The sequence below is a fragment of the Carettochelys insculpta genome, chromosome 8, assembly GCF_033958435.1.
Source record: "Carettochelys insculpta isolate YL-2023 chromosome 8, ASM3395843v1, whole genome shotgun sequence".
NCBI classification, from domain to species: Eukaryota; Metazoa; Chordata; order Testudines; family Carettochelyidae; genus Carettochelys; species Carettochelys insculpta.
The window spans coordinates 2,319,571-2,345,377 of NC_134144.1; the positions used below are offsets into that span (position 1 = coordinate 2,319,571).

Below are 25,807 nucleotides of genomic sequence, written 5' to 3' on the forward strand. Positions count from 1 at the left end.
GAAAACTGGCAATAATGTCTGTTCCCATAAGCAGGAGGTCTATAGACACATGGAGACACCAAAAGGAAGCTTTTATATTACAGAATTTTTTTTTAAAAATCATGTAATTTACCAATGTTATATAGATACAAAGCAACTCAATCCATTTTAAGGTGGTGCAGTGTCAGAGAGGAACAAGAAAAAAAACCCACAAAAATGGAATATAGAAGATATTTACTGCAAGTACAGGTCAGCAGACTAATCTCAGTGTTGTCCTCTGTACAAAGGCACTTTTATTTGGGTTTATCTTTTTTCCCTGGACCCTAAAAATCTATTCAACCTATGCTCAAAATATACCCTAGCTTGAAAAAAAAAAAATCAGATGTCATGATGCAAATTAAGCACAATGAGTTTTCAAACAGGGAACAAAAAAATGCAATTTACGCCACACTGGCTATTACTGGCATTGCAGAACTGAAAACGTGCCAAATTAAAGGTTTAAAATAGAGAACCGAAGTGGCCTCAATAAAAACGCTACAGATCCACAAAAATCCCATGACTAGGAACGCTTCTAGAAAGTATTCTTGAACGAACGCCTTTGGAAATGGTTTAGCTCGGTGGTACACTCACTTTGTATGCAGTGTAGAACAAATGAGCCCATAAACGTACAACAAAACTGGCTCATGTCATCGTACTCATCCACAGTGGCCTGTAAATGGCATGAATGGCACAAAAGGAAGGGTACAGAAAACTCACATGCCTTGTAATGTAGGATTTTTCCAGGGCTTGCAACTTTTTTCTGATGAGATGTAACAATTACGATGACAAGTAAAGAATGTAGGACTCTCCTGGCACAACCACAGGAAACTGGGAAGGCACAGGCTCTCTTTTGGAAGTCTTATGTTAATTTTAAACTGGAAATGGCAGCAGTCTCTCTTTGTGATTTCTGACTCTCTCACCTGATGAGAAAAATACCCTAACCGCCATGCATGTGAATTTGTCTTTTGTGTAAGATAAATATTAAATCACTCTTCAAAATGTGCTCACAAAGGGAGTGGTGGCCATACATATGACTCTATTAATGCACTTACATTAGTTTCCTTAAAATTTGTGGTAGCACCAAGCACTTTAAAGGTGTTAATGAATTAGCAGTTTATACTGCAAGCTGCCACAATGAATGGATGGCTTGTGGTCCCCAGTTTTCACAGGTCTTTAAATGATGCTGGCCATGTCAAAAGCAATTCCAGTATACACCAGCTAAAGCTGGGGTGAGGTCACCAAAGCGGAGCATGTGTCATTATTGCTCAGGGAAAGATGAAAATTTTCAGAATGCTGAAAAAACCCCCTGAGTAGTGCATGGTCCGACAGAAGTGTTGTTATTTATTTCTTCACATAAGACTGTCCTGGTACTCCAAAAGAGCTCCTGCATTTGTTTCTGATGACCTATCAGCATACTTATAAAGACATATAGAGGAACTATTTCATTTTCCTTAATCTGTCAGAAAAAAAGAAAACATTTTTGGTAGTGGTTGTGGGTCACAGTCCTAATCTGTGTGACATTGCCATTTGCTGTACTGCGGAGGGTTTTGAACTGGTTGTGACTGCAGAAAGACCAGATTTTATTTTTCCAATGAATTTATAGCCATATAACTTTTCCTCTAGACACATTATTATTTGGTAAAGACAAAGTAGGACTTTTAGCTTATTATATTCAAGCCAACAAAATGTTTTTCCTGAAACCCACAGAATTCTAAGTAAAAACCACCTCCTTCGCAAAGAACTTAAGCAGCAGTTTTGAAGCAAGTGCATGCGGTAAAGGTTTCTTCCTTGTGCTTTGAAGTATTTGAAGTATTGCTGAACTATTTAGTTTCTACCCAAAGAAAAACTGCTAAACTCATCAGATTTTTTCCGAACCAGGTTATGACATTGTGAGAGTTGATAGTATCTGTGCCTACTGCGTGGTATCACTCCCAACTCCGAACAAAGTGAAAATGCAAATCATTTACGAGTTGTGTAATATTACAGGCTTGAACATGCCAAAACAAGCAATTAATAAGACAAGTGATTGACAATGGTTTTCATTTTATGCACCAAGGAATAATTCACCCAGTTAATTTCCAAATGTTAGAGTACTGGAGTTTTTTGAAATAGCAACCCATTTCAGGTGAGCCATACACACATCTAACTCACATGCACAGTGGCATTTAACTTCTATAGACCTGACAGAAGTTAAAAGACACCCTCTAGTGGCTTGAAAAATATATACGGCCATATGAAATGCTAAGAGTTCGCTGAAAATTAAGCATGTGAAACTTATTTGAACACACTGAAAAGTACCATCGTGGTTACCATTAAAAAACAGTATCTATCAGCAGCTATCATTCACAGGTATCTGAGATTCCCCAGGTCCCTCCTGTATTTAGAAAAGGAGCTCTCTCTGCTAATTGTGTTGTGATGGTTGTCAATTTAAGATTTTTAATGGCTACTATTGTAATTAGTAATGCTCAATAGTCAAAAATATATTTCAGATAATTAGGCCACCAAACATGAGAAATCTGAGCTGCAGAACTCCTCGCCAGGCAATCTGTGTGTGTAGAACTGGGACAGACACACAATCCTAAAACTGAATTACCTGTCAAATTTGAGAGCAAGACGTGGTGGCAAACCCTGGGATTTAAGCCTCCCTCCTGTAAGTTTGGTTCCAGGCTGATACAAAACTTAGGGTGGGTCAATTTGCCAATCAGTTGCAACTGAAATCTCATGCAGAAAGCTGAAGCTGATTTAGCTGCACAAAGAACCGTAAGCTAATGATGCTTGCTGAAACCTGCGGTGACAACTCCAAGAAACACAGTGCATGGGATTTCAGTGCGCTAGAATCTAGACCTGTATACCTTCTTGATTCATACCTCAGGCCCAAAACTTGGGCACAAGCCTTAGGTCTGCTGTTTTTAATTTTGTTACTCTTTGCGTTTGCTGCAAACAGGATTGGGCCCCATTGTGCTAGTTGCTAGATTAACACATTAGGAAGACACAATCTTGGATCCAAAAACACTTACAAAGAAGACACGAGTGATGTAACAAACAAGAGGTCTAAAATACTGCCATGGAACTACTGTTGGATCCAAGTAGCCATGTGCCAGCACCAATGCAGAGTCCCACTGTCTCAGCAAGGGCACAGGGCTGTATCCATGTGGATCTGACTGTAGGGTTGGGGCCTATAGCACTGCCACCATCCACATGATTTTGGACTGTACTGATTGTATTCTCCGGGTTTGTGTACACTGCAGCTTGGAGAGGGTCATGTTAATGGGCATTAAATACAGATTGAACCTCTCTAGTCTGGCAACATCCATAATCTGGCAAGGTTTTAGTTAGCCAAATGACCACTTATCATGGGTGTGGCTCAGTTTCCCAGGTCCCATAAAGTTTGTTTGCAGCCACCAGCCCTGGCTTTCAGTGTTCTGTGCTGTTATTTAGCTGTAATTTACCCCTAAACGTCTTCTAAGAGCCCAGTAAAGAGTGGATGTATTGGTAATATTGCTGGACAATATTGACCTCCTGTGGTGTGGTAAACGCACTGGTGAGGTCCCAAGGGTGCTGTACTAGAGAGGTTCAACCTAGTAGCATGGATGTTACAGCTCTGGCGGGACTTGGCTAGCCTGCTCAGATCCAGGAGATTGGTGGATACAAGAACCTAAGCCACTGTCCAAGGTGCGGTGTCCACATTTCTGGTTTTTAGAAAAAGTGAGTCTGTTCACCCCTTCTTTGATGCTCCATTGCATTCTAACTTCCTGTTTTACTCCCTAATAATGCTCTCAAAAATTCCTTTAAAGTTAGAGAACAACAAGAAGTCTTGTGGCACCTTTTAGACTAACAGTTATTGTGAAGCACAAGCTTTCATGGGCAAAGACCTGCTTCATCAGATGCATGAGTGGGGCGGGTGGTTTCAGAGGGGTATTAAAAGAATGGGGTCCCAGAAAAAGGGAGGGCCAGAGCGGACAAGGTCTATTCAGCCAGGTGGATGTGATAATGGGAATGAGCAGGTCTATTCAGCAAGGTGGAAATGGCCCATTATCATTTCCACCATGCTGACTAGATCTTGTCTGCTCTGGCCCTCCCTTTTCCTGGGACCCCATTCTTTAAATACCTCTCTGAAACCACCCCCCTCCCCCACTCATGCATCTGATGAAGTGGGTCTTTGCCCACGAAAGCTTATGCTCTAAAATACCTGTTTGTCTATAAGGTTCCACAAGACCTCTTGTTGTTCTTGAAGCTACATACTAATATACCTACCTCTCTGATACTTTAAAAAAAATTCACCTATGAAACTCTAAAGTTTGAACAAAAGCAACAGAGCTACAGTTCTAATGTTTTATTTTTGAAGTAGTACATGGGGAAAAATTCTTGTGACTAAGACTGAGCATGAACAATCGCAGCTCCAAAAGAAAATGCTGGAGAAATCAGAAGTGATTCCTTGATACTGCAAAGACTAGTGCATTTGTCAAAGGCCACAAGGCCATAGGTAAAAAAATAGGGGAATAAAATGAGCAGTTTTATATGGAACTAGCTGTGTGGTGGTCACTGGGATCTTCCAAAGAACCAAGAGGCTTGCCACACAGAATGTTTAAGACTATTTTTTAAAATGTGAACTATACAAATCACAAACCCTTCTTACACTTTTCTTAAACCAAATCACAAATAAGATGAACAGTTTATGCCATTTTAAACCAACATCTACACCTGCTGCTAATCTAACCCTGAAAATTAGCCCTTCTGTTTGCAGAAGTAGGCATTTCTACAGTGATTTATTATGCCAAATAGGTTTAGGAATTTAGCTAAGAAATATGCAGGCAGAACATACAACATTTAAAATACAAAGATAACATTTCCATGGGGGGAAAAAAATCTTAGACACAAAATAAAACCCCAAAATTAGCACACTTCTGCACACATCTAGTATATTTTATTCACAAACACAGGGTTTTAAAGAAAACTGGTTTTCTATGATATGTATAGGGTCTTTAAGAAATCAAGGACAAGAAGAATCTTCCAGCCAACAATACTGATATGACCTGCAATTTAAAATAAAAGGTGAATAACATTAAAATAAAATTATGCACAGGATATTAATGCTTCAGGAAGTCACTGTCATGAAGCTAAAGTAAACCAAGTGCAAGATGACAACAGCTTGGGCTACACTGTGGATACGTTTACAGTGAATTACAACAAAAAGTACAGTATGTGCTAGAAATATCGTATTTCATGTGTTAAGGGTAATTGTTCTACCTCCATAAGGAGTTATATACAAGCTTCACATTTTGACTAGAATTCTCCTTGCCAGTTTTGTGTACTGTAATCAAATATAATCTTTTAAAATGTTATGAGAATTAAAGGAATAGGAATGTTGTTTCCTTTTATAAAACAAGTTAGGCTGCACACTAGTAAAATTACAGTATACCTTTTGTAAACGTTTGTTCTATAACTATGCAACAATGGAGTCCAATAATCTTTTCATAATTTAAGGAGTTCTTTTAATTCTATGCCATACATTTTATACATTAGTTTTAATACACTTCCTCATAACCTATGAAATCTATATTGAAGAAATACTTTGGTGATGAATTCAGCTGTGGAATGTTAGCGCAGTAACTGTTTAGCTAAATTGTAACATTCTGCTGTTTTAAGTAACCATAGCCATTGTTACAACATCAAGTAATAATGCCAAGCACGCAAGAGAAACGCCAAATCAGGTTTGTCACAAGATATGCCCGTTAGTGGTTGAAGTGATCTCTTTCAAAATTTATCAATAATGGCATCACCCCAACTTCAGAACAAAGTGAAAACTACTCATACTTTAAGCAGTTGATGATTTCAGCTTTCAGTTATGGATAGTACAAGTGGCAGGGATCAGGATAAAATGGTTCTCCCATTATTAACTCTTGCTTTTGAAATAACTCAAACATCATTAATAATTATGTCCACTTTCCAAGGCATGTCTCAGATCTCCTAACCCAACCTTTAGACATGTTTGTCTATTTTAAGGTTACTGATATAATGATTAACGGACAATCCTAACCCTAAATTATTATTTCCCTGAAGAACTTGGAAATTAGTACTATTTGTAATGGTTTCTAAACCAGAAAAAAAACTAGGAAGTTAATATGTATTCCTTTGTTTAATCACAAGGAGATTGCCTCAGGATGCCAACTACCCTAATTACTACTTCATTTGAATGCAAATTTTCATCCAACTCAGGCATCAGTCATGACTTTTAAAATTCCAACCAGTGTTGCACACTTTTCTTCCCAAATATTTTTACACAGAACGATACCTTCCTGTTCCAAATAGTGGGTAGTCAAGAATATTAGGAGTTAATGTAAAAAAAAAAAAATTGTATCAGTATCTCTGCCTAGGTCAAAGGATTTCCACTCATTCCTCTACTGACTTCAAAGCCTCACAGTTTGGCATTTGGACTGGTTTGAATTAAAATTCAGTTCTCCGCTGTGAGTTTCCAAGTTCATGGTGAAAGTGCCTGCTGCTTCTGGATTTCATTAGGGACAATTTTCTTATCTTTTTTTTCATCTTAGGTTTGATCCCCTGCAAATGCAACGTGGCATTTGATGGGTCGGAATAACAAGGTGCTGCCTTCAAGGCATGTATTGTCTCGTGGGGCTCACAAAAAAAAGGATATATGACCCATTACCTTCTCTTTTCTAACTCTCGGGGGACTATAAATTTTTAGCTTCAAAGCATTATTTTACATTAAAATCAATAAAAAAGATTCAGGAAAATGTTTTTCAAAGAAGCTGGTTAAGATTTAAAAAGGTCATTTGATAATGTATCATCATGAAGAAACTTGGCATAAGATTAAAAAGGTTCCCAACTTAATTTATCGCTGAAGGTGTGTGCATCTGTGTATATGGCAGCGGTTACTATGTACAACATGGGTCCCGCAAGTAACATACCTCACAAAAGTACTCACAAAACGATGGCCGAGACCTGTTTGGAGTAGGTATGCTGAATAGCTGCATTCACTGGTCAGGATGTGTCAGTGTCAATTAAGCAATGGTTGGGAGCATTCTTTTTTAAAAGCCTGTTCTGAACAATTTCTCAGCAGTCTTGAAATCTAATTAAAACGTAATAGCAATCTGCCATTCAGCTCAGGGAGACACGTTTTTTTCAAAAATGAGAAGAACTGTTTTGTTGACTGCTAGGATAGAGAGACCGTCACTTTACCTGCTAATGTATGTCTATTATTTTCCTGTAAGTGGAGGAAAGTGAGAAGACAATTGATAGTTAGTTATATCTTTCTGTAATTTATATATATTTGAAATCCTTTAGAAATAGTGATTTTGAAGAGTTAAATTGCTATTTGTTGGTAAAATACATTGACATTTTTAGGAGATAAAATTGTACATAAGATGAATAAAGGAAACAATGTTACTGATTCTACCAGATTGAAGAGATACAATGAAATTATGAAGCTGACATTCTACCTGTGTATTTTCAAAAATGTCCAGCTATTTGCATTCAGTACTTCATATGTTTACAGCTCCCTAAATTATGCAGAGCATTTGCCAGAAGTCCTTTAAACCCAATGTGAGGTCAACTGCTAATTGTAGAAAAATATGAAAATGAAGGAAGACAGAATGATTGCTGGGAAAGATGAAACCTACAACTACACACCAGAACGCTAACTTATACTTATTTTCACAGGGAAAGAAACTTGTAAAAATACTGAGACTATTGTCTCTCACGTGGTCTGCTAGGTACCTGTATATTACATAACATTTGAGTCAAAATTCAGTTTCCTCACTTCACCCTTTCATTCCAGTTTTGACAGTACCTGTTATGCTTTCCTTCTCTGCTGTCCACATTCACAAGGGGAAAAGGCATTACTACAAACTTTCAAGTGCTAAAGCACTGGTGATACACTGTCACCTCATTCTGTGCTTTCCCCTTGCAGCTCAACAAAACAGTCTTGTGAATATTCAGTACAGTCCCGGAAAGATACTATGGACAAAAATGCTCTCACACGGAAAAGCACTAGTGTTCTGTGCATCCCTTCCAGCAATATGATCAAGTCAAGACTCTAAGAAGTCGTTTTCTACCATATAACACAGCTTTGTTCTCTCTTAATCCATTTATAAACTGCAAGAGCAGAGGAAAATGAAAGACCCAGAAAGAAACCTATGTTAAAGAGAACACGAAGGGAAGAGGTGGTTTCTACACAAGAACTGCTTCCAGAAGTTACAGAAAAACCCCAGGCAGTTGAGAGAGACGTTTTCAAAATCACACTCCACACAATAGCCTGCAGATGCGGTTTTCTGCTGTATCACAAGACTGGTGTCAGTATAGTTAATTCTGTCTGCCTGTCTCATGCCATGAGAGCAGCGAGACTGACCACAGTGCAGTGACCCTATAGTGACACTGGAGGAGAGCTACAAAAGACATTTTCATGGGTAAGGTGGGTATTGACCCCCAAACATGGCTGACTGATGGGGACTCACCCGTCTTTCTGTTTTTTTCGCATGACTGTGGGTGAAGATGGGACTGGTGGGAATGGAAAAGAGGAGCCTGCTCACGAACTCACAAGTAAGGATTAGTAGGAGAAGCAGAAGTAGGTGGCAACCTGGGCAGCACCATGCAGGAGACTGATAAGCTCAGGATCTTGACAAAAGGAACAGGAGAGAAGCAGAATACAGACCCTGGACATATGCAAAGCAGACTGACTCATTCCGGGAACTGATTGGTAGGCTCTCTGGGGAGGCCAACAGGAGGGGAAAGGAGTCCAGAAGATTTGGCTGTATTTTGAAGAAGTCTTACAGAGGGTGCAGGAACCAATCATCTTAGTGTGCAGAAAGAATACCATATATGGCAGGTAAACACCTTGGCTTAGGAGACAAATCTCAGTGAGCTTGACAACAAAAAGGAAGTTTATAAAGAGTGAAAATTTGGACACATAATCAGGGAGGAATATAACGATATTGTTTGAGCATGCGGGGGTGTAAGAGGGAAGCCCAAAGAGCAACCAGAGTTGCCACCAGCAAGGGATGTAAAACATAAGCTGTTTTGTTGCTACAGGTATATTAGTGACAACAATGTGGTCAGGGAAAGTTTGGGACCCTTAATGAATGGGCAAGGAAACTTAGTGACAGATGAGATGGAAAAAGCTGAAGAACTCAATGCTTCTTTTGCTTCAGTCTTCAGAGACAAGGTCAGCTCCTCAGTGGTGAAAGAACAGGTTAAGGTCTGTTTAGAAAAGCTGGACATATCCAAGTGTATTAAAAGGGAGTTGGCTGATGTGATTGTAGAGCCATTAGCCATTGTGAAAAATGGCGATGATCATGGGAAGTCCTGGAAGATTGGGAAAAGGCAAACATTTTGCCCATCTCCAAAAAAGGGAACAAGGATAATCTGGGGAACTATAGATTGGTCAGCCTCACCTCAAGACCTGTTAAAAATCAGGGGGCAGGTGATAAAAGAATCCATTTTGAAGCACTTGGAGAAGAGGAAGTTGATCAGAAACAGTCAGCATGGATTCAGCCAGGGCAAGTCATGTCTGACCAACTCGAGGGGGCTACAGCACATGACTTCTGAGGAGAGACTGAGGGATCTGGATGTATTTAATGTGCTGAAGAGAAGAGTTAGGGGGATAGCAGCCTAGTAGTGATAGCAGCCTTCAACTACCTGAAGTGGAGTTCCAGAGAGGACGGAGTCAGTCTATTCTCAGCGGTGGCAGAGGACAGAACAAGAAACAATGGTCTCAAGTTGCAGCAGGGGAGGTTGAGGCTTGAAATTAGGAAAAACACTTTCACTAGGAGAGTGGTGAAGCACTGGAATGAGTTGCCTATGGAGATGATAGAATCTCCATCCTTGATGGTTCCTAAGGCCCACCTTGAGAAAGCCCTGCCTGCGATGATTTAGTTGGGGTTGCTCCTGCTTTGAGCAGTGGTTGGGCTAAATGACCCCTGAGGTCTCTTCCAGCCCTATAATTCTATGAAGAATGAAAGGAAGTTGGAAAACTCTGTGATTTTAAACTCATGGCGCTCCCAAGGTATTATGAAGTTGGTCTTCAGCTACTGAGTGGAGAGCAGTAACTAACCCTGGCTCAATTTGAAGGGGTTTGAAAAGTCTCTGCTCTCTGAGGCAGGATCTGGACTCTTTTTGCCGTACGGCACAAAGGTGGCCCAAATTTGGTTGGTCCCCAGGGACTACTCAAAATAAAGGCATGGAACATTCCTCTAGTTAAGAGACTCAACACGGGCCTGGCAAGGGTGAGAGCCGTAGAGAGCAATTCTCTGCACCATGCCCACATCCCATCCAGCCACGGCCTTCTCAATCCAGAGGGGAGTCAAAATGCATTAGATTTGGCTGAATGGAAGGGGATGAATATGATGGACACCACATTGGTCCACATTTGTCAGAAGGAGGTGAGTCAAAGGAGCAGGTTGGCTGAGGTGACACATCAGAAAGTGGCAACATGAACTTAAGTACCAAGAACAAACATTGGATGAAAACAGCCAGGCACCAGCATAAGGGAAAGCAAAACATCAGCACCGAGAGTGGCAGAGTAATTCTGAGTGTCACAAAATGGGATATAGCCCTGAAACGGTGACCACGTGGGGGGCACCACTCAGCATTCCCGTTTCTGTGCTTGCTGTCGCCCACATGCCCTGTCCCTCAAATCACTTCTAACGCTGCTCCTCTACCCTGCCAACTCCAGCTGCAAGAGATGAGGAGGTTAGGGGAGGAGTGCCAGTGTTGTGGGAGCTGCATGATTAATTTTCCCATGCCCAGAGAAGGAACTACAGCTGATCAGACTGAGCTGGAATAACCCCCCAGATTGTGACCGTCTCGGCAGCGTGAAGTCATGTCTTGGGTTAACTGCATCTCAGAAATTCCATTTGGAATGACTAGGCAAAAAGCCATTCTGGGCCCATCTCCCTTTAGAGCAACTTGTCCGTGACAGAGAACCAGAGATGAGCTTAGTCATTAAAATTTACCACAATTTTACACACCAGCCCAGCAGAAGTTTGGCTGGACAGCGAATTTGACAGCGTTGTCTGGTACCTTAGTAACAGACCCACTGCTACAGCTAGACCCATCTCTCTCTGCTTTCTTTGCATTGGCTGTCGGTCACAGAGCACTCAAGCAAATGCCATCCTGGTTTGAGTTTACCAATAAGAAAATAAAAGTAGCAGAGGAGAAGAGAGATTTCACTGCAGACAGAGCTGACTTCGGCCAGGAGGGGTTTTGTGAAAGGAAGGTTTGAATGTTACCTGAAGGCAGTCAAATATTCCGCATCTCCCATTGGTGGATCCAGACCTCCAGTAAACGCCATGTTAACGTTGAAACCAACACCTGGTCCTGTGCCGACCTGAGAAAAGTGATGAAGGAGGGACATATGTAACATGTTAAATTCAAGGAAATGCTAATGACACGGGCAATACATCTTCGCAATTTCTTTAAATTCTTTTGGTTTGCTGTGCTCACATGGATTTATTTAGCTTGCACTGGTGGGTTGCTTGGTTTTCCTAGATCTTTATTGCTCCACAAAGGGAAGCAGCTAAAGCTTTCCCATTCTGATAAGGGCTCAAGACTCTGAGAAAGTGGTGCCCATGAAAATATTAGAGCAGTGGTGTCCTGAGACCCAACAGCTGCATGTTATCTAAGCCTGGAGTCCTAGCATTAACAAACCAGTGCCTTTTCCATTCTCAAATGGATCAACTGCCCTGTTTATAGAACAGTTTTTATCATTAATCTTCAGCTTCTTCACCAAATTCAGAAGTGTACTTTATACTCCTCCTTTATTCTTCACTCAGCGACAAGTGCAAGTTATTCAGATTGAGGGCCCCCTCTGCTGGGGAAAAATATGACTTGCAATAAATAGTTAAAGTGAAAATTATCACTCTGTGTATTTTTATAAAGCTGTGACGGCTAGAAAATAAACACACATTTACAGTAATTAATTGGAAGAAAAATGTGAACATCCTTCCTATATCACATCTAAAGTAAAGTGCTGGCATCCTGTCGCTACCCACATACAACTTATCTAGAGGTTCAATTTACAGGTGGTATATACACAACTCCATGAATAGCTCTACCCTTTGGAGAGATTACAGATTTTGGATTCAAACTTTTATTTGACTCCCGTATTGTAAATATCAGGATCTAGAAAGCACCGTCTCTCTGTCCATCCATCGCTTTAGAATTTTATACATATTCTGCTATTTCCTATATTAACATTTTTGTTTGGCAGAACTATGCTTTTGAATATTCCTGCAAGAGTATTAGAAAACACTACCATTTTATGTCATATATTTTACATTGTCTAGTGTAATGAATAGTGAATGTCCTTCCAGTCTCATTTTTTCACAAACTGATCACTACATTATTAAATTTTAAAGATTCAGCATGAATATATGTGCAGCAGAAGCCTAGAATTTGGCATTCCTTGTCCATCCTGCAGCAACAGTTAAGATTCTGGTCACTGCCTATGATGACAATGCACAAACAAGATAATAAATCAAGGTTGTGTCTTATATTCTTTAGAAGCTTGAAAGGAATATCAAAATTTGCAGAATTGAAAGGGTGTAATTGAGAGGGCAAGAAATTCTATGTATTTTCAAAATTATCAACATTTTAAAATAAATATAGTAAATTGGTTAAAATATTTTAATTGCTCTTTGACTCACATATATAATTTTTATAACTACATTGCCAGTAGAAGGGAGCCGCTTTGTTTAAACAGATATTAGTCAAAACTCTGGTGTCATTGTGGATTTTACTAATTACCTAATTTAAATACAGCAAAGTTGGGTTAATTCATGACCTTATTTTCTTTTCTGTCCATTTAGAGATGCCCAAAATAGAACTCATTTGAAGTTCTGTGTAGCATTTATCAGGCAGTAGAGATAAATAAGCTTCAAGCAAATTGAAATAAAAGTCTGAGTTAACAGCAAACATTTTCTGTTAGCCCACTGCAGTAAATTGAACATCCAGCCTGATGTAATGAAGTCAGCTAACAGTGAGGTTAAGAATCAGCATGTTACAGGATTCTGTGAAAAGAATGACTTCTGGCTTACTGATTAGATGGGCAAACTAATGTAATGGATATTTTAAAACAAAATTGACCTTTTTTTTGCCAGCTATGTTTTCTTGTGAAAAATCAGACATCACAAACCAAAGTAGACCCTTTGTAACCAAATGAGCAATGGAAAGAAGAAATAGCTGACAGGTATGCTTTCAAAGTAGATTCATCAGCCTAGATTCTTGCAGGATAGGACTGAAAGTACAATGAATGTGCGTGTGTCCATAGGGTGGAAGTCCACACAGAAAAACGTTTCCATTCCAAATCACATACCTGGTTTGAAAAAGGTTTATGGAATTCTAAGAATGTGTTTTGGACATTGTCCAACAATTCCAATTAATCTGTTGTGAAAAATCCAATATACAAGTCTCTGAATGCAGGAAAAGCCAGGCCTAAATGCAGCTCTTGCTCCCCTGAATAAAGACAGAGCAATGCCAGGTGAGAGAGAGGGTACATCTACACTTATCAGGGAGTCAATCCAATCAGGGTTAGTCATCCGGGTTTCAATTTCGTGTGCCTCATAGGGACATGCAAAATCAAACTATCAGGTCTCGACAGTGAGTACAGCTGGGTAAGTTGACCCTAGATAAGTTGATCCAGCTAAGCCATTGCAATTGCATGTCTAGGATTGACTTTCAGGTCTAGTGTAGACAGCGCAGTAACTGTAAAACTGTGGGGCGGGGCAGGGGCGGGGGCGGCTCTTCTTGTTTTGCCTCAAAAAAAGCTATCGCTGTTAGAAGATAGGAAGTGGTCATGAAGTTTTGTTCTCCAATGAAAAGAAATGCAGTTTGGCACAACTGACTTCAATTTCTCAAGCAAAGAGGTCTGAACAAACACCCAACAACTTATGAGAGAAACTAATCATGTTGATCCTGATCCTTTGTCTAAGATGGTCTACCAAGGAGTCTCTTTTCCTTGCCAAGGCAAACATGTACATTTCATGGCACTGCTAAGACTTTGGAAAAACACAAAAATGGGCACTGAGCTCTACAAGACATTCCAATAGGTACACACCTGGGCAGGGGCAATACAAGCTTTCCTACAGTACCCTGTCATTGCACTTCTTGACCAACGGGGGGGTCCCTCCAGTTTTGTCAATGCATCTCACTCCTGACCAACAGCAGATTCTACCAAAATAATTCCTGGATGACTATCCAAGTAATTACACGGAAGGTGGTTATCCTGTTTGTTAATGCTCTTACCTCATCAGGAGCTCCACTGCCAGGGAAGAAGTTCCCATCATCATAACGATGTAGGGAAATATAAAGAACATTAGGATCACTGTAGAAAGCCTGCTGAGTACCATTTCCATGGTGCACATCCTTCAGGGACAGAGATTGTATTAGAGAAGGAGGGTTAGTACACTTGGAACAGTCCAGATGAAAAACATCAGGCTGAGTTTTTTTAAATCAAAGTGAAGTCATTTACTGAAAACTAGAATGGATCCACACCATACTACAACTAGCTTTTTGTTATATAGTAGAACATTTACTTTACTGGAGAACACGGAATTAATGAAACTGATGAGTTCGTTCAATCAACATCACAAAACTGAAGCTGGTATGGTGCAAAAAGAGGCAGCAAGGTGCAATGCATTGCTTTCTTCTTGTCCTTCAAATCACTGTAATTTCCCATGTAACAACAATATTGGTATATGAAGTGATATTCACTTATTTTTCATCCACACCACTTGTGTTACAAGATTCTCCATCCTTCGCCATCCCCATCAAGAAATGGGATTTGACTACAACTGGTTTGCAAAACCAAGATTCCATTGACAGTTCAAGTCAACGTTAAGAGGGTAAGACAAAAAAAGTTAAAGAAAAAAAATTAAACTTCAATTATACACCTGAGTGAAACCAAGATCTTTTCTTGGAAAGAACTGAGAGGAGCTATGTTACTTAGCACAGGTCTGACCAGCCAGGCTGTCTGCAAGCCGAACACCTGTTTAAGCTCTCTGCAGGAATGAGCCTTGTGAGTGGAATGTAACAGCAATACAAATAAAACAAAATGTAACGATCACAACCAAACAGGCCACCTCCCCAAACGCCCTGGTATTATTGAACCAATACAGCTTACAAGAGGGGATATTTCTCACAATTGTTTTTTAATTTCTGCTACAAAAATTAGTCACTGAGGAGTAACGTGAACTCAGGTAAAGTGATAAGATCCAGCACAGAAAACTGTCCTGATTTTTTTTAAACTTATCTAGATGAATGAATCACATTGTGATCCTGAGAGAGCAATTGGGCTTCCAAAAGGAATGCTGCAAGTCTGTGAACAAGTAAGTGTCTTTGGTTGAGTGACCCACTCGTGCACCTGGGTTGCATAAATGTGAATAGTGTTGTACTGTTCCTCAAGCAGCTCACTGAAACTGTCTGGAAAGCTGCTTGAGGCACGCCAGTTCAGCAGACTGGCTGTTTCAATACTTTTTCAGCTCAGGAGAACAGAGTTGGGCTGGACATAATGATCATGACCAGTAATCTTAACCGGCACCTGGCACAGCTTTCCTTCTTGAAGTTTGGATCTGATCTGTATTACAGGCTTTGTTTTGGAGGGCGGTCAGCTTCCTCAGGACCAGAATGGGAAGAATGGAAAAAATAGGCTCAGAAGTTTAGCGCGGTGACTTTAAATCTTGATGTTGCCCTTAAAATGTGTATTGGATATAAATCATTTTAAAGTGGATTTCAGTTCTGAGCTTCTATAGCCAGAGTTTGCTCGCTAAATGCTGAATAAGGGCTCTGACAGAGCTTCCATTGTTACTTTGGTGGGAATTAATGTTTACTCACCCAGTCCACTATAAGGATTTTGCTAACGTTGAGTCTCTGCTGGAGAAGCTTGGCTGCGATTGCCACGGAGTTAAAATAGCAGAAACCCCTGGAGGTAATGAGGGGGAGAGAGGGACAAAAGAGGTACTAATTACTGGTTTGCATTGATCCACACACACTCTCTCTCTCTCTCTCTCTTTTGCTTCCTCCCTAACAGATACATTTGAGCTCAATTACACACACACACGAGACACCCACGCGCAGGTGACTCAGTGACCTGGTCCTGGCTGTAAGGTTCCATTGATGACCCCACTGCAGCTGTGGTTGTCTTGCTGACTCCTCCAGGGCCAGGGCTACTCCAGCTGGTGAATAAACTGGCTAGGGCTGGTTAACCTATAAGTCTCCTGCTTACTGATAAGCTTACCAGTTAACTGTTGCACTGCTGTGATTTTAAAAGTTTTAGGGCTCCCACTCAATTTATTGGAACACAGGAGCAGTCAAAGAAAAAAGGGGATTTTGGCGATACACATGAAATCATCTGAAACACAGGGGACCAGACCAAAGAAGCTTCAAAGCACTCTGCTAATTTAAATTCAGTGGTAAATACTTTCTCATCTCACACCAACCATGTATCAAGGGAACTATGTATTGGTCATGAAGCCAGGAATGTACTAGTTGAAGAAACAAATTACACACAGCACTGAGAGAGATGCACTCATTAATATGGCTTATTACCCTCTTACCTTTTGGGAACCAGAGTTGAAATCAACCCAACCCAATGTGGCCAAAACACTTTCAACTCTAGGGGAATAAAATCCCAGCAAGGCTAAATGAGCAAAATATTTGACTTTATTTTCCAGTTCGTAATAAATAAATAATATTTTTCATAATTTGGTGTTATAGTCTCCATATATAAACTTTATGCCTGATATGTTACTGTACATGACATATCAATGTTTTTCCATCATGAAAACAACCATGGTGTACCTAACTCAGAAACTGCTCTTTAGCCCAATGAACAATAGATGAAAGTGATGGGATCAATGCAGCTTTATATATTGACAATAGAGAATCACTAGGCATGATTCTAACAGATTGTATTCACCAAAAAGCAGACTGGAAACTTTCCTGCTTCTAAACCACTACAACAGCTGTGAATCCGATAGCCTGTTATACCTCTCTCTCCAGGAAAATCTACAATAAACCAAAAATTAATTTTCTACCTTCCAGCTTCAGACCATGTAAATAATTCTCTTACTTAGTGGCTATAAACACTGAAGCAAACCAATTAAAGCATACACATACTTACATGGGCGTACTTTCTTCGGCATGATGACCTGGAGGTCGAACAACAGCAAATCCATTCTATACATAAAACCAAACAAGAAAACAGAGGGGAGATCAAAACACAAGAGAACACTGGTATCTCTTAGAACATGATCAAAAGCCACAGTCAGAGCTTTTAATTCAGTTTTGTAATTGTTCAATAGTTCTTGATCACTCAGCAAGAAGTCATGGCCTCCACTCAAACCCTGTGAAAAATGTGTCAACATTTTTCTTAACTGAGAACTTCGGGTAGAGCAGACTTGGAATTGAAGTCAATTGCAAAATGCCCACAGACATAAGTGGCCTCAGGATCTTATCTGAGGTTTTGATGTGTTTTGTAAAAGCCATCCTTAAAGCTTAGTAAAGTTTTTGCTCACTTGCCGATATCCATAAGGCTCACACCCATTAAGACAAGAAGGGATCATTACCATCTTCCGGTCTGGGTTCCTGTGTAACACGAGCCATAAATCTTACCCAGTGATTTCTGCACAGACCAAAGTGTTATTATTAGACCAACCTTCAATTCTCCTGTGGCCACTTTAAAAACAAGTTCAACGACACAGCCCACAGCCAGGCGAGCAGCACCAGATGAATGAACTTCATTCCAAATTGTGTCACTGTCAACCTAACAAAAACAGATGTAGAAATTCAGTTTTCAGAAACAATGAGACTAGACTGCAGTTGGACTCCCTGGATTTACAAACTACTGAAACACACAAAATACCCATAATCTATACTGATCATCCCAACTACACGTTAAGGGCTGGAACCACTTTGGCCTTACATACGCACACATAAAAGCCATGGTACTAGTGTCTAGTATCACAGTGCTCAGATGGTGGTACACTTCTTCTCCTGTGTAAAAACAGGGGGACTCTGACATCTACATTGGAGCTAATGACAATAAATTCATACCAACACCATTGACAGAAAGTCATTTGTGTTGCTCTGTGGTGTTCAGGGATTAGGAAGGAGAGGAGTTTGATCCCATTCAGCATAAAAGAACACGGATTTCCAGCTAATCTTGTTACCACATTGTCAATTTTTTTGGACCACTGGACTAAAAACTGATTCAAAACCAAAATAAAAAACAAAACAAAAACCTAACAAAGAGGGAATAAATCAATAAAGAATGATGTTGAAGAATAATCAGTTCTCTAAATACCTGCCAAATCTATTTTGGATCGATTTATACTAACATTACTCCATTAGAGAATCAGAAAACAAATTTTAGCTACCATAGATTTAGAATGGCCCTTCAACAGAGAGATGTTAACTGTGGACTTTTAGTTTAAAAACCAAATATTTGTGAGCGTGTGTGTTGATATAAAGAACTGTAAGAATTTCTCGATAAGACTGAATGGATCTGATCTTAACAGACCATTTTGTGGGAACAATATCAGCAAGAGACTGACAAAATGAGCCTCTGCATTGCTTCTTTTTCCGCCAAATTCACTTGCAGAGCTTTTGACATATTTAAGTGAAAGTGAGATCACAGAAACATAGAACTACAGGGCTGTAACCAACCCCAAAAAGTTATCTAGCCCGTACGCTTACACTGACACAGGACTATCCCAAGACAGATCTGGACAGTGCTACTCTAACATGTTATTTAAGCCTCTAATGATGGATCTACTTTTTTCACAGCTGACTAAAACCATAATCAACAAAGATTGATACTGGCTCCTGTCATGAGGGCGAGTTGCCTGCCATACTGAAACAAGCAGTGATTATGTGAGACCCGAGTTGAGGAAGTCCCTTTTGGACACCGATAGCAAGAACCACCTGGTTTCAGCAACCTCCTGGGACCCCATGTTTGTGTGATGCCATTGCAGATAGACAAGATGTTTTGGGGCAGCAGTGCTGTCACTATGCTGATGCTTAGCTCTCTAGTGCCTTTTATCTGAACCCAAAGTCATTATGGTCTCTTTCTCCCAGTCACTCTGAATGGTGATGATACGAAGTTAATATTTATAACAATACAGACAGGTGGTGGCTCCCCACATATAGGCTGCATCTCCACTGGCAAGTTCTTTTGGAAAATCCACCCCTTTTTCAAAAGGTTATGCGGCATGTCTACACACAAAATGAGCTCTTTTGATCTGAAATTGAAAGAGCGCTGCTTTTCTTCCAGAAGCCCTCTTCCATTCCTGGATCAGGAAAAGCGCCTCCTTTCAAAAGTTTCTTTTGAAAAAAACACGTGTAGATGCTCCCCAGGCCCTTTTTGCAAAAGAGCAGTCCTCGTGGTGCCAGATTTTTCAATCATTGGTCCATTCTTTTGAAAGAGCAGATCGATCTTTCGATCTACTTTTTTGGCATGTGGCCAAGCTCTTTCGAAGTATCTTCCAGAAGATCGTCTTTCAAAAGATCGCTGTAAGGTAGACACGGCCATAGAGAATGTCTATCAGCCCTCCTGTGGCCTCAGCTTCTTCCCTGAGCCAGCGCAACTTCGGATTCTCAGATAACTGATGGAGTCTGTTACTTAAAACTGTCTGCTTCAGAGTGCTACCGTTCAGGCTGCTGCCCCTGACAGGAGGGATTTCCCAGTCCGAAGTGGCAGGGAGCTGGGAACCAGGCAGTAGCCTGACTCCCAGCTCTCCTCCAATTGCAGAGAGGGGAAACTGAGCAGGGCAGCAGCCCTGGTTAGTTTCCTGGCTCCAAGAAGGAAACGGCAGCAGGGAGCCAGGCTTCCCCTTTCTGGCTACCTTCCACTGGCTGGAGTCAGGAAACTGACCAAGGCTGCTGCCCTGCTCAGTTTCCTCTCTCTGCAAGCAGAAGGGAAACACGAACCAGGCCAACCCCTGGGAGCTGCCCACTCTGGGAATCTGACCAGACCAACAAGGCTGGTCAGTTTCCTGGCTCCTGCAAGTCCAGGGGAGCCGGGAACCAGGCTGCAGCCTGGTTCCCATCTCCCCTTGACTTGCATGAGAATTTGAGTTATGCAGGGGTTGCAGAAACGCAACCCCCATGTAACTTGAGGGTTTACTGTACTGTGATGACAAATTAGTGCAGCCATGATCTGGACTCCTCCTATTCTGAACTTGCCGCTATTACTGTATGAACTGCTGTTCACCCATTTGGCCTTCTGGATTTACTGAGCAGAAAATATTTGTTCTTTCCTCCTTCCCTCCCTATAAATTCTCTAGTGTTGTGGCCATGACAGAAGCTGCTGATGGGACTGGACATCAACCCTATTGTCTGGAAGGACTTTAAGGAGAAGCATACTCCTTGCTCTTTAGCGATACACGGTTGGGTTTCTCTCTGATTGGATGATATTCTCGTAGCAGGAGCAGGGGGACTGCCTTGCTTCTTTGAACCTGCTGTTGTTGGCTCTGGAGCAATTGTTCTGCTCATCGCACTTCTTGAGAACTAAATTTGCAGGAGTAGGATTTGGACCTACCCAAACCCCCCTTAAATTTGCCGCTGTTGCTGTTCCCCAAATTTGTTGGCAGAGAAGCATGGGCAGTGTGAGGGTCAGAAGTTTGACACAGACTTTTCTAAAAAACGATACGTATGGGGGTCAGAACACAGGGTTCTCTGACTCTTGTGCAGTCTGTTTTAAAAACATTAGATAAATCAAGAGACAACAGGTTGCACTGTGCTAACTAACACTTGGTGTTATCAACTATTCATAAATAATTTCATTCTGTATTTTACTTAAGGGCATTTTTAAAGTTTAATTTTCCAGGCTCCTTTTGTGAGCCAGAAACCAAAACATGTTCAGAAAGGCACTTCAATAAAAGGACAAAGGAGAAAATTATCATTCCAGGCTCTGCACCAGAGATGGAGAGAAACTGAGGGACTCCCATCCTCTTATCATAGAGAGATCTGACCAAAACAGTTGGTGACACCCTGGTAAGCTGCTGGTAAGATGTCTTCACTTCACTGTATTCCTCAGTCCTATAATACATCACTTACATCAGCTATTTCAGACTTCAAATCACACTTGTCAATTATTTGTTTCTAACTTATGTTCTTCTCCTCTGTTTTGTGTTTTGCTGTTTAGAGCCAGGATTCAGACTTGTGCTAGGTGTTGAATGAGCCCATAGGTAAATATGCTTCCAGCTCTGAAGAAATGTCACATTCTGAGATCTTGCAATTGAATTAAAAACAGTTATCTTTCCAAGAAAAAAAATCAACACACTATCAATACAAATGAATAAACTCCCTTAAGCGTGCAGTGACAAGAGATAAAGCTTTGGTTGGTACAAAAAGTCTTAGACAGTAACATTAGATCTTGTAACCGGAGTTCATTTGACTTACTGAAACAGGGATGATACACATGAAGCACTGGAATAATTTTTAATGAGTATACCTGTGATGGGGTATTTACTCCTCACCTTGTAGAGACAGTAAATTAGGATAATTAACCTGACAGGCTGTACCTGGAGAAGGACTGACAGCAGATGAAGTCCAGCAGTGAATGAAAAAGAAGGGCTCATATAAAGCTAGAAGTTGGCAGCAGAAAAAGGCTGCTGAGAAGCGGAGAGAAGGGAGGTGCGTTTGCAATCTCCCGTTGTCCCAGTTACTCGCTGGAAGGAGGAAGTTGGGGCTGGTAAACCCAGAAGAGGTTGCGGGGTAGGGGGCTGGCCAGAAGGTGGAGCTGAGAAGTAGGAAGGAGTCCAAGGGATGAACAACATGGTCTGGGAGTAAGCAGGTCACATTGCTAGCGCTGGGGTTCCCAAACTAGAACCTGTGTAGTGGGTGGTCCTGGCTTGCTCCACTAGCCACTGGAGAAGGGGAACCATCAGGGAAAGACTGCTGGTATGGAGAGTCTCTGATATATCACAGAAGGGAAGCTGGGCAGATAATGAATGGGCAGAAGCAGGGAGTGAGATCTGTGAAGAGCTAATCCCCAGGGTAATCATGAGGCAGCCCCTTGGCAGGGAGCATACCTCATTCACACATGACTGCTGATGCGGGGGGTGGGGTGGGGTGGCGGGAAGGGTGGCGCAATTGGCTCAGGGCCCAGTGATTGAAAGGGAACTGAAGCAACAGCTGGAGCCCCAAGTCCTTTGAATTGCTGACAGCACACTACTTATAGCACTGGAGTGGGGAGGGCGGCCCAGGCGGTGTGGAGGGCTGGCTGCCCTGGCCCCATCCCTTCCGAGATCCTGCCCTTTCCTAGAGCGCAGAGGCCCTCTCCCACTTTGCCTAGGGGCTTGGCGAGTCTCTGCTCACCTGCCATCACAGTACTTACACTCTGATGGTTACCCACACTTACGGTACATTAAGAAAAGAGTGATGAACTTGGAGTATGGAAGGGAAAAAAGTAACAGGTCCTCTCTAAGTGTTCTGCACTACAGTGACCCGGACCAGTAGGAATAATGTCCTGTTTAAAATCAGTGCTCACATCTGCTCTTATCACTGCTTCTGTGCTTTTTTCCCTTCTGAGATCAGACTTTGCAGCCTTAAAGAGGCTTGTTTTGTCAGTTATGATGTGACAGCTTTTTGTTACAAGACAACTGAATAATGAGAAAAGTTGATGAGGGTTTCGCTGGATTGGGAGACAACTTTACAGTAGTTCATTCCCCTGGCTTTGGAATGCTGAGTCTTTGCTTTTCCAGAAGTGATCCAAAGATTTTAAGAGGATAAATTATATTTGTACTTCTTCCTTTTTTCATTTCTTCACATATTCCCTTTTAACACTTCCATTAATAAGACGTTTATTGAAATATGAACACTATATAAATGTTGTAAAAATAACAAAGAAATACAAGTTGAACGTCTCCAATCTACAACTCTCATCTGGCAACTTCTGTAATCCAGCAAGATTTTAATTAATTGGATAACCACTTATCATAGGTGTGGTCAAGTTTCGCACAATCACACCACGTTTGTTTGCAGCCACCAGTCCCAGCTTTCAGCGAAGGAAGGAGTGAGCATCTTTTGAAGAAAAAAGGAATGATCTGACACCAGGAGACAATCCTGTCTGATTTTTATGTAAAAATTACAGAAGAAAAAAGAAATTAACATAAAATCTCTGCTGATGTTAACATCTCTTTGGATGCTATAAAAACATTCTCACAACACAGCAATAAATATGAAGTTCCAAAAGCAGTTTGCTTTATTTTTAGAATCACAATCATACCACATTTTGCTGCAACCCCCTTGCGCGAATGCCCAATAGGTTAGGAAAAAACAGGAGGATAGGACATGAAGTTGGTGAGCGTGAACTGAAGTCAAGCTTTCAGTAGTCTGGAATGTTTCTGGGATCTCCTTCCATGCCTTGGGACTTCACCCCTCCCACGGACAGAGAGCTGATGGATACAATGTCTGAGCTCTATTCCTAAGTGGGGTTAATGCAAGACTTAGTGTTATACTTATAAGTTTTCTGACGAGGGTCCTGCAATGAGGTCCACGGAGATAGAACTCACATCTCTACTGATCACAACTGATATGGAAAGAAGCTAATTACTTGGGGTCGTATGGCTCTCAGCTAAGTCCTTAATTTCCACCAGGAAACTAATCATCAGCCCCTGCCCAGTACAGCTCACCAACGTAATGTGCTCAGTATGAAAACACCTGTTGATGAAGACACACACACACACACACACTTTTTTCTGCACTAGGTTAAGTTCCTTGGTTGTCTCATTGTGTTGCGCTATGTACAGTCACTGCAGTAGTCCAACCTCGGAATGACAAAGGCACAGATCTAAGCCAAATGGGAAGACTTATTTAAGTATTCTGGGACATTACCTGGGCTTTTCGGAGCAACAGTGAGTATAACGCAACCCTCAAATTGTGAGCCCGTGTTATAAAGTACTGGGCACACTTCCTTAACGATGGCTACTGCCATTTTGCCTCCCAAATGTTCTGCCACTGTTGTCACAGCCCTGCATGCGTTGAATCTCAGACCTCTAGTTCTCATTCAAACCCTGATCAGAGCCAGCTATGAATGGTCCCGCTGAGGTCAGAGAAGATGGAGACAGAGCTTGGTGTCATCACCACACTGAAGGCTGTGTAATACATGCCTGCACAGGTACCTTCCTCACAGGAAAGGGAGACCACCAGAGGCCTCAGTGCAGTCAAGCAATCGTTCAGGACTGTGTTCTTGATCTTTCATCACCAAATAGACACTAATCAGGAGTTTCATAGACAGACTGACTTAGGAACACAGAACCTGAGGCTTGTACCACACTCACCTTGTCACAACCTCCCCAGTTATCTTTTCTCACGGCAAGCAGAAATTATACCAGTTGCCATTTCACCAGACCCTTCCTGTCCAGGCACGTCAACAGATGATTTCTGAGCAGAGCCATACCAGTGCTCTCTCAGTGAGACATACCAGCCAATGTCAAAGCATACATGCTTTAGTACTGCTGTTGGGAAGACTCCGTTCTACAGCTGCAGTGGCAGACAGCATACCTGGAGTTGCACCATTTCATTTCTTTATTTAAAAAGCCCAGAAGCCTTCATGGCAATCTGGGTGGAGAGGCAAATCCCACATTTCTCTCATGGATACAGAGGGTCTGAATACATAGGTATCTCTGCTGTTTGAGGAAATTGTAAGAAGCTGAAAAAGGGAGTTAGAACTGGTGTTGAACGAGTGCACCTGCACCTGCTCTAAGCTAAATCAATTTAGCCTTATGTCTGTACATTGCTGATCCATCCGTCACTGAAAAGCACCCACCTCTAAGGCAGAACACAGCAGATGTTTAACTACTCAACTCACTTACAGTATTCATCCTAAACCATTGCGAATAACACTGCAGAGTGAAAATGCATGCATAATTTTTTTAAACAGATGGTAATTACCCAAATTTAGTAGAGATAGTTACTTAATAACGAACTTTCAGTTTAGCACTAAACTCTAATAATTTCCTGGTAATTTTCTTTTAATGAAAGTTTTTAAATATTGACTTATGCTTCAAAAATCAATTTTCTATACTGATTTTTGTCAATACTAATGACTTTACACTGGCAGCTGAATTTAAAAACAGAGTCAGGAAAATATTCTATAAAATTGTTTTCTCTGCCTGGAAATCAGAACAAAACATTTACCAAAACAGAGAAAAGTCATTTAGTTCGACACACATTACTGCACATACAGACAAACCTCACAGTTACTGACACTTTGGGAATGGAGATTGTCCATACCTCTGCAACATTCGTAACTCTGAACAAGATTCAGCTCTAGTTCCAGCCGTTCACACCCCCAGCCAGGTTGCAGAAACAGATAGGTAATGTCCTTGCAGACCAGCCCTTTCCTGGGTCTGAGTAACAGTGTCCCCCTTCCTCTCTGGCTAGAACGTACATACGTACGTACGTACATACGTGTGTGTGTCCCCCCCTTCTGACAGAAGGGGGGAAGTGCTGCCTTCCTGGCTGGGGGTGAAAACAGCACCCTTGCATTTCAGGAAAGCAGCGCATGCCCCAGTGTTGCTCCTGATCTAGCTGTCTTGGGTTGGCAGCTGGGGCTCACAACTTCACCTGTGAATCTCAAAAGCCTCCTAGCTGACAGGTATAAGGACAGGCAGCCCAAATGCACCAACCTGTAAGATGCAAAATGGACACAGTGCAGAATTTGTCTTTTTTTTTTGGTTTCCACTGTTGCCTGACTGTTCACTTCCCATTTCACATGCTGTCCATTTGACTGGTCAGAACGTAACACTGGCATTCATATCATTTGAAGTTCTAC

At 41.3% G+C, this 25,807-nt stretch overlaps 1 protein-coding gene across 9 annotated transcripts in view; it reads right to left on the bottom strand.

Annotated features, from left to right (window-relative positions):
• The window catches only part of HDAC4 (histone deacetylase 4), a 325,988-nt gene that overhangs the window by 22,581 nt on the left and 277,600 nt on the right, over positions 1-25,807 (bottom strand). For all 9 annotated transcript variants that reach the window (XM_075000715.1, XM_075000713.1, XM_075000714.1 and 6 more), the window contains exons 18-22: positions 17,684-17,791; positions 17,150-17,205; positions 15,862-15,949; positions 14,275-14,394; positions 11,262-11,359 (exon numbers count right to left, since the gene is read on the bottom strand). In XM_075000715.1, the coding sequence (XP_074856816.1) occupies positions 11,262-11,359; positions 14,275-14,394; positions 15,862-15,949; positions 17,150-17,205; positions 17,684-17,791 (470 nt within the window). The remainder of the gene's footprint in view (positions 1-11,261; positions 11,360-14,274; positions 14,395-15,861; positions 15,950-17,149; positions 17,206-17,683; positions 17,792-25,807) is intronic.